Raw genomic sequence first — 10354 nt, forward strand, 5'->3', positions numbered from 1 at the left:
CTTTAGTTAAAGTACAAATCCTTTATTAGAACACAATGCTAATATTTTTATTATCTTTGTCAAAATTATTGTTTAAAAATTATATTTACCACACATCATCAGCTTTCATTTTATAATTATAATATTTTTTCACAATACTTCAATACCAAATAGGGCCTACAACTTTTGTGACCGTTACTTGTGCATTGATGAATAAGATATTGGGGGCGATAGTGGAGATGACAAAACTTGAGTTTGGTTTCAAGTATAGCAATGCCCAAATCTAGCCCAGATGCATTTTTTAGACACCTAGGTTGGGCTTAAGAAGCCCACAAATAGGCTGGGTTCTTTTTATCCGACTTAAAAAGTTTGGATTTTATATTTTATAATATTATATATGTATATTTCCTAATTTATTTTATAAATTTATAATTCCTAATTTTATTTTAATAAAATTGGGCATGAAAATTTGAACTTTGAATATTTAAAAAATAAAATGTGATTATTTAAAATAATATATGTTTTATAATTTTTTTATAAAATTTAGGTTCCGAGCCAGACTCCGAACTTATCAGGCGATACCAAAAATTAGCCCGACCTCATCTCTATACTGATATTACTTAGCCCACATTGCCCAGGTTCTGGTCAGACTGGCAACTTTGACATCCCTAGTGTTAGTTTAGTTTTCATAGAAACATTAAATGTCATTAAGTGTTAGTTTAGATGTCATTAAGTGTTAGCTTAGGTTTCATAGTAACATTAAATGTCATTATGCAAAGCAATTCAAGGTTGTGGTGTTTCCTTAAGATTATATATAATCAAGATAACTTGAAATAATTAGCTTAACAACCGATTTTGCCTATCACAACCTTGAAACAATATAATCGGATTTGCAATACTAAAAGATCGGTCAGACACTTGCGCAGTTGAGAAACAAACTCACGCAATTTATACTCTTGTTTAAGGAAGTCAATGGAATGACTTCTTGGTTTTGTTGTTAGAACGAATACGCTGCCTCAATTTACATTTTTAATAATGTGAGAAGTAATATTAAACATGTAATTGCGGAGCAACTAAATATTTTCCATTTTAATTTAATACAGTTTATGCTTATGAACCAGCATGTTTGACTTTGACAAAGCTTTTCATTCTTGCAATGACATGACATACCAACTCCAATGATGCTGATCTTGCTGTTTGTTAGTTGTTATGTTCCAAAAATTTCGATGTTTTGGTTCTACAAATAATGTGAAATGAGCCGAACATACGCATCTTCATCTTTTTATTTATATGCACGTATAGAATACAAATAGACAAAGTTATTGATAATGGCCCAATTGGCAGGTGACGATGAAACTGGGATGCTGAGAATTGAGTTAGCTGAGATTGGCAGAAGCATGAGATCCTCATTTGGAAATTCCGCGGCAAGTTTTTGTGGCGTTATACATGACAACGTTGAAGATGATAACGATCATGATCATGAAGAACGTGACCCGCAATGGGCAGCTGTTGACAGGTTGCCATCTTTTGAAAGGGTTACTACAGCTTTGTTTGATGACAAAGATGGCAAACGACTTGTTGATATCACCAAACTAGGAGCTGAGGAGCGGCATATGTTCATAGAGAAGCTCATCAGACACATTGAAAATGATAACCTGAGATTGCTGCACCAGATTAAAAGGAGAGTTGAAAGGTATATATATAATATATTTAACCTTTTTTTGTTTCTACTTCTATGCATGTACCTGTCAAGGCTCTCTCTAATCTTGTGCAATAATCTCACCGAAAACCTATACATGTAGGTCATTACACTGATTTGTTGTTTATATTGTGTTTTACAGAGTCGGTGTACAGTTTCCCACTGTGGAAGTGAGATTTAAGAATCTTGGCGTTGAAGCAGAATGTGAAGTAGTTCGCGGGAAGCCTCTCCCCACTCTTTGGAACGCGACCAAGAGCATGCTCACTGTAAATATCTATGTGTTCATCAACTTCCTTGACTTATCGCGTTGCTTGTAAACGGTAGCTTGACTTTCAAGTTATTTATGTTTGTGGCAGGGTTTCACCAATCTATTTGGTTTAAAACAAGAGGCGAAGATGAAAATTTTAAAAGATGTCAATGGCATCATTAAGCCTGGAAGGTAGTTTCTTAAAAGTTCTAAGACTTTTAACATCTTTCGCTTCTCTAAATTTTTTGTGAGTTATTTGTTAACTTAGTTTTGCTCTTGCTCATCGTAGGATGACCTTACTGCTTGGTCCTCCAGGGTGTGGGAAAACCACATTGCTATCGGCACTCTCTGGAAAATTAAGTCATTCTCTCAAGGTTTCATGATTTAGTTAATTTTGCGCATCATTTTTAATTTCTCGGATTTGCTTGCATCTTAAGATTCCTTTTTTTTTTTAAAAAAAAAAAAATTCCCCTCCTAAATTTTTTTGTTCTTCTCTTACAGGTTTCAGGGGAAGTGTCTTACAACGGATACAGACTAGATGAATTTGTTCCGCAGAAAACATCAGCTTATATAAGCCAATATGATCTGCATATTGCAGAGATGACAGTGAGGGAAACAATTGATTTCTCTGCACGCTGTCAGGGTACGGGACATCGAGCTGGTAAGCCCACTCTGGTCACAAAGCAATGGGGAATTTTCTATATATTGCTTCACATGCGGCTCTTCCCTTAGGCAACTTAGGCGGTTGCCTAGAGCCCCACTATAGATGAAGGCCCCTAATTTTATTCTTAAATTATAATTATTGATATATGTTTATTATTATTTTATAATTATATTTTCCATAAACAAACTATTAAATCCTTACAAAGTCCCCTTTTAACTTTATAATTAACAATTTTAATACCATTTATTTCATCTAAAACTCTGTATAAGCCACATATTTTTTTAAATTATTATCCATTAATATCTTTTTCCAATAACAAAAAATACATGAAACCTTCATTGCTTTGGTGAAAAAACTACTTTCTCTACCCTGCTTTTCACTTAAAAAAAAATTAATTATTTTACTTTCCATTGATCACTACTACTCAAAGCTTCAATCCATCAAACTTAAAGTTGTCAAATTTCCAGGTTCTATCTTTCCATTTGCTTATTAATTAATTTTATTATTTATTTCTTTTTTAAAATATTATTGTGTTCATAGGTTTTTTTTTATAAATAATTATCTAACATAATTGTTTACTTAATTACTCTTGTTTCACTAGAAAAAAAATGTCTACTAAAAAAAATCTGCATCAGGATACAAAAAACTTCAAAAACAAGAGAAGAACAGAAAAGTTAGTTTAATCTAAAAAAGGAGCCATTGATAAAAATTTATTTAAGATCAATTATGTCATAGGAAAAATTAAATATGTTAACTATATTGTCTATTGAGAACAATATATTAAGAAAATTAGAATATAAAAATTTGATTAATTATTTTTCATCTCAAAAGCTAGAGAAATTGGTTTTAAATAAATAAAATTTTAATAAAATTAATACATACAGTTTAACTCAAATTTTTTGGAAGGTCTAATTAAAACAATTTGTCTAAGGTTTAAAATATGAGTGAGCCGTCCCTGCATTGCTTGCCATACCATCCTCTCAAATTGTTACAAATGGAGTAATTTTTTTTTTTTTTTAATTTAAAGATATCCTGATGGAAGTCATTAAACTAGAGAAGCTGGCAGGGATTTTCCCAGATCCTGATGTAGATGCATACATGAAGGTACACATATAACATTTCTGAATTACATTATTTCTTCACCATGCCGCTCAATCTAATTCCTTTAGAAAGTAAAGCACTTTTGCAGCATGTCTATATGTATATATCATTCCAGGTATTGAAAAACTGACTGTATGGCAGTGGATAACTCAGACTGATATTGTTTTTGACAGGCAATATCAGCTGAAGGACTGGAAAACAGCCTTCAAACAGACTACATTCTTAAGGTACTTCACCAAACCTCTTCCACATGACTAAATCTTTGCCTCTTCTTTGCAACTTGTTGAGATATAGTTTGCATTGTAATATTTTTGGTAGATTCTTGGCCTTGATATCTGTGCTGACACAATGGTTGGAGATCCCATGAGAAGAGGCGTCTCAGGAGGTCAAAAGAAACGGTTAACTACAGGTAATGTACCAATGTGGGTTGATGAATCTTGTTATACAGACTGTATTGGGTTAAAAATCTATCAGTTCTTTCCCTGGTCGTTTTATGCAGGGGAGCTGATTGTGGGGCCAACAAGAGCTCTATTCATGGATGAGATTTCAAATGGCTTAGACAGTTCCACAACTTTCCAGATTGTCTCCTTTCTGAAGCATTTGGTGCATATTACTGACGCAACTGCATTGATTTCACTACTTCAGCCAGCACCAGAGACCTTTGATCTCTTTGATGATGTTATCCTAATGGCAGAAGGCAAGATTGTGTATCATGGGCCACTATCTTATAGTTGCAAATTCTTTGAGGGCTGTGGTTTTAGGTGCCCGGATAGAAAAGGAGTTGCTGACTTCCTTCAGGAAGTAGGTTTAAACATTTCATATTTTTCTCATTTGTACAATTCTATGAATGAAAATTGTTTTGCTAACTTAGTTACCGCAGGTTATATCTCGAAAAGATCAAGCACAATATTGGCACTGCCAAGACCATCCTTACAGTTACGTTTCTGTTGATCAGTTCATTACAAAGTTTAAAGCTTGTCATCTGGGCCTGATGCAAGATGAAGAGCTTGCACGTTCATTTAATAAGTCCGAACGTCACAAAAATGCTATATCTTTCAAAAAGTACTCGTTAACAAAATGGGAACTACTTAAAACTTGCGCAACAAGGGAATTCCTTTTAATGAAGAGAAATTCTTCCCTATACGTGTTCAAATCCACACAGGTAGCTTCCTTTATGTTTAAATGGTTCGATTCACATGACATCAATTTGAACTTCTCATGTAAATGTATTTGGATTCTTTTGTTGCTGCAGCTGGTCATCATAGCTTCAGTAACGATGACTGTTTTTCTGCGCTCAGAATTGGCTGTTGATATCATCCATGCAAATGCTTACCTGGGTGCTCTATTCTATGCACTGGTTATACTTATCGTAGATGGGTTTCCAGAAATGAACATGACAATCTCAAGACTTGCAGTTTTCTACAAACATAGAGACTTGTGCTTTTATCCTGCCTGGGCTTATGCCATTCCGGCTTCTATTCTGAAAGTTCCACTTTCACTTCTAGAATCATTTGTTTGGACCTCCCTGACATACTATATTATTGGTTTTAGCCCTGAGGTTGGAAGGTGAGTCTCATCTACAAACTATATTTAAAACTTTTTGGGAACAAGAACAACAAGAAGCTTAGGCTTCAAAAATAGTTACTGACGTTCTGGAACTTCAACTGAGAAGTACCAAAATTTTGCTTATTGTTGAGCACGTATAAAAATTTGCCCTTGTGTGCATATTTTGATTCTCTAACAACCATAACAATGTTACATTTCTCAGGTTCATTCGCCAATTCCTGCTCTTTTTTGCTGTGCACCTAACATCAATATCCTTGTTTCGTGCTATTGCCTCAATCTTCCGAACTGTGGCTGTATCTTTTGCGATTGGGACTATGGCTATATTAATGCTTTTGTTATTTGGAGGCTTTATTATCCCCAAAAGTAAGATTTCTTAATGCCCTATCAGTATTTTATGTCAATGAATAATCATACAACAATTGCACTTATTGGTCTATGATGCAGAATCCATGCCTTCGTGGCTTGAATGGGGATTTTGGGTCTGTCCTCTAACATATGGGGAGATAGGCTTGACTGTCAACGAATTTCTTGCTCCTCGGTGGGAAAAGGTAATATTTGACTACTGATTACTGAACATATACGCACATAAAATCTGTCTGCCAGTGTTATCTAACAAAAATGGGAAGTTGATTAATTCACAGGTAATATCTGGAAACACAACTGCTGGAATGCAGACACTGGAAAGTCGTGGATTAAACTTTGATAGTTCTTTCTACTGGATATCAATTGGTGCTCTGATTGGTTTCACAATACTCTTCAATGCTGTTTTTATCTTGGCTTTGACATTCTTGAAGCGTGAGTTTTTCTTTCCACTGCTTACTCTGCCCTTGAGAATGATTTCTCGTAATGTTAAGTTGATAACTGATACATTGATCAATATTCAGCTCCAGGGAAGTCCCGTACTTTGATTTCTTACGAAAAATACTTAGAACTACAAGATCAGAAAGATTGTGTTGGCTCTGATAGAGATAGGAGCCCTACTGATGCTCCTTTAAAAGCTGCTACAGAACCAAAAAGGGGTGAGCGACCATTAGCTCACAGTTTCTCTCTATTTTCCGTCTGTTTGCACATTTTCTTAATAGTACAATCTTTGTACATTTTCTCAATAGTACTGTCACTTATGGATCTTTCAGGAAAGATGATTTTACCTTTTGAGCCACTAACTGTAACATTTGAGGATTTGCGATACTACGTAGACATCCCTTCGGTAATCATATAAGTAATCCTGAATTTTAAGAAACAAATATGGCTGATGATATGATTGGTTAATTAATTATATTGTTATTTTCATCACAGGCAATGAGAAAAAATGGTTTCAATCAAACAAGGCTTCAGCTTCTATCTGATATTTCTGGTACATTCAGGCCCGGCATTCTTACAGCATTGATGGGTGTCAGTGGAGCTGGGAAAACAACTCTAATGGATGTTCTCTCTGGAAGAAAAACTGGTGGTATTATTGAAGGAGATATAAGAATTGGGGGGTACCCCAAGGTTCAACACACATTTGCTAGGATATCAGGTTACTGCGAGCAAAACGACATACATTCTCCCAATATTACTGTTGAAGAATCAATAGTATTTTCTGCTTGGTTACGACTTTCAACTCAGATTGATTCAAAGACTAAAGCTGTATGGTTCCTTTTTTGGGTTTAAAGGCCTGTTTGGGATTGAAGTTCGACAATTGTAACTTAAAATATTTGATAAACATTAATTACTATAATTTAAAAATTAAATTAATTTTTTTTTACATTTGTATGATGAAAAATATATTACATCTTTATCAATTTTATCAAAATTAATATTTAAAAATTTTATTTACTACATAATATTAATTTTGATGTAATAACCATAATTTTTTTTTTTTATAATAACTATAGTTTAAAAGCTAAGCATCTCAATCCCAAACAGAGTCTAACTAAATTTTTTGTCATAGAGTGATTGTTGATTGAGAGTAAATACACTAAATTTTTTTATTGACCTTCCCTCAGGAATTTGTGAATGAAGTCCTTCAAACTATCGAGCTTGATGGGATTAAAGATTCATTGGTGGGTTTGCCAGGAGTTAATGGTTTATCAACTGAGCAACGCAAGAGGCTAACTATCGCTGTGGAGCTTGTTGCCAACCCTTCTATCATCTTTATGGATGAACCCACTTCAGGTTTAGACGCTAGAGCAGCTGCAACTGTTATGAGAGCAGTGAAGAATGTTGTTGAAACTGGAAGAACAGTTGTTTGCACCATCCACCAACCAAGCATCGATATCTTCGAAGCATTTGATGATGTAAAATCATAAACCGAACGACATGTATGTGATCGTACTTTTATATCATTCAATGTTAATTCTAATGCATCGTGATCTCATTGCAGTTAGTTTTAATGAAGAATGGAGGACGCATCATCTATTTTGGGCCACTAGGTCAACATTCATGTAAAGTCATCGAGTACTTTGAGGTTAGTTTTATTGTACAAATTTTACAGCTAAAGTTCAACATTGATCTTGATTCTGCTTGTTTTTAACTCTTGCAATAGTGTATTCCTGGGGTATTGAAGATTAAGGACAATTATAATCCAGCAACATGGATGCTAGAGGTTTCCTCTAACTCTATGGAGACTCAACTTGGTGTTGATTTTGCACAAATCTATAGAGAATCAACCTTGTACCAGTGAGTAAAAATTCTCACGATACCTTTTAAATAATCAGATTCCAGTGTTTATCTTATAAATTACTCTTACTTTTTTGACTGCAGAGAGAATAAGGAACTGGTAAAACAATTGAGTTCACCATCTCTTGGTTCAAAGGACTTGCATTTTCCTACCCATTTTCCTCAAAATGGTTGGGAGCAGTTCAAAGCATGCATGTGGAAACACAACTTATCTTATTGGAGGAATCCTTCCTACAACTTAATACGCATTGTTTTCACGTGTGCTATGTCTCTGTTGTTTGGTATACTGTTTTGGCAGAAAGGAAAGAAAATGTGAGCCAATACAATCTCACTAATGTTCTCTCATTACCTTGAAATCTAAAGGCATAAATTTAACATTAGTAGTAGTCGAGTCCTATTGCCCTTTTGCAGGCTCAAAAAAGAACAAAAACTTTGAAATGGTAACCTTTTTCTTTTTCTTTCTCAGAAAAAACCAGCAAGACGTATTTAATATCTTGGGTGCACTGTTCTCGGCAGCAGTATTTTTTGGCATAGTTAATTGCTCGTTAGTTATACCACTTGTTACAACAGAGCGGACAGTCCTATACAGAGAAAGATTTGCAGGAATGTACTCCCCATGGGCGTATTCATTTGCACAGGTTCTAATATACTTTGCAAAAATCCATTATCAAGGTAGTATAACTCTTTCACTATTTCTTCAAGTAACTGAGATTTTGTAATTGCAGGTGCTAGTTGAAGTTCCTTATTTGTTCATTCAAGCAGTTATTTATGTGATCATCACATATCCTATGATCGGTTATCATTGGTCAGGATATAAGATATTCTGGTCGTTTTACGGCATGTTCTGTAACCTCCTATACTTCAACTACATGGGCATGCTGATTGTATCATTGACACCAAATATTCAAGTGGCTTCTATTTTGGCTTCCTCTTTCTACTCAATGCTCAATCTATTTTGCGGGTTCACCATTCCAAAACCAGTAAGCTCCTACATCTTGTTGAAATGCATCAAAATGATTTTTAAAACTTTGATAGGAAAAAAAAAAGAGTTATCAACATTCATTATAAAAAATCTATCCATTTGTCTTCTGAGCCATGACAACATTCTTTTTTTTTCATTCTGTCAAAATTTACAGACACATCGTGACAGAATGGCCAACTTGGACCTTGCTTTCATTGTCAAATGTTCAAATCTTTTCTGATCACTAACTCTCTTGTTCTGGCTATAAAGCTGCCATATTATTACTAATAATTACTGTTACCACCAAATGTTTACTACTGTTGCGACCGAGATGTCTCAAACTTGAAATTCTAATATGTGAATCATAAAATATTCCGTTTCTTCTTGCTTCAAGTTAGAAGTAATTCAATGTTTAAGTTGCTATAAGCTATGAGCAAGTCTGTATTTTGCAAAATATAGATGCTCGATTAATTAAGGCTATATATATATCCGATTCAGGTTCTGAACTTTGTTAAGGTCCAGGATTAAGTCATATAGTTTAATAGCATAAATGACATTATACTATTAAAGATCAGTACTCAAATATAAGCATATTACTTGCAGCAAATTCCAAAGTGGTGGACATGGGCTTATTACTTGTGTCCCACATCGTGGGTACTAAAAGGGATGCTATCCTCACAATATGGAGACATAGACAAAGAAATATCAGCATTTGGTAAAGCCAAAACTGTTTCTGCTTTCTTAGATGATTACTTTGGATTTGATCATGATTTTTTAGGTGTTGTTGGTATTGTGCTTATAATCTTCCCCATTTTATTTGCTTCTCTTTTTGCATACTTCATTGGAGAGCTGAACTTCCAAAGGAGATGATGAATCTTGAACTTTCATTGTAGTATTCATGTGTCTACTTGTTTACAATCTGAAGATTAATTTAGTGCAGTTTTAAAGCTTGAAGAAATAGAATGGACAAATCTTGTAGAAAATTTAAGTTATATAATGGATCCTTCTAAATACTAAGTGACTTAAATTTATGAGTTATTACTATTATAATTAGCACCTCTAATATGTATGGTTAGTTTTTACTTCGTGTTTTTACTTTTATGCTTGCTTCTTATCAAGCATTTTTTTTTATATTAAAAAGTATCTTCTGAATATGAGTTATTATGCATTACTCATTAACATCCAAAATTTCTTGCAAACATTGTTAAATTGTCAATATACATCAGTATAATAGAAAAGAGCTTTAGGACAAATACAATTGTCGCTAAAATATTCAATTTTCGTCCCTAAAAGTTATAGTGATGAAAATTTTTGTTGCCTTTGGTTTTTGGCCATGAATTTTCAAATTTCATCACTGAATGTTTTAGTGACAAAATTAGTTTCGTTAGAAAAAATGTTAAAAGCGACAAAATCTTGTCACTAAATTTATAGCAAAAGGAGTATTTTACACTATGAATATGATATTTAGTCGCTAAA

General features: G+C 33.9%; 1 protein-coding gene across 1 annotated transcript; it reads left to right on the top strand.

The window, feature by feature from the left end:
- Positions 1-1307: 1307 nt before the first annotated feature.
- LOC18048322 (pleiotropic drug resistance protein 3) lies at positions 1308-9748 on the top strand. The gene is made up of 24 exons (XM_024188811.1): positions 1308-1672; positions 1821-1944; positions 2035-2117; positions 2215-2299; positions 2427-2586; positions 3617-3693; positions 3864-3917; positions 4009-4099; positions 4190-4491; positions 4571-4852; positions 4943-5256; positions 5459-5619; positions 5701-5804; positions 5898-6051; positions 6141-6275; positions 6390-6463; positions 6553-6885; positions 7245-7535; positions 7622-7705; positions 7784-7917; positions 8002-8229; positions 8384-8555; positions 8643-8897; positions 9482-9748. The coding sequence occupies exons 1-24, from the start codon at positions 1308-1310 to the stop codon at positions 9746-9748; spliced, it is 4329 nt and encodes a 1442-aa protein (XP_024044579.1).
- The last annotated feature ends 606 nt before the right edge of the window (positions 9749-10354 follow it).

Source organism: Citrus clementina, unplaced genomic scaffold (genome assembly GCF_000493195.1).
Source record: "Citrus clementina cultivar Clemenules unplaced genomic scaffold, Citrus_clementina_v1.0 scaffold_3, whole genome shotgun sequence".
Classification (NCBI taxonomy): Eukaryota; Viridiplantae; Streptophyta; class Magnoliopsida; order Sapindales; family Rutaceae; genus Citrus; species Citrus x clementina.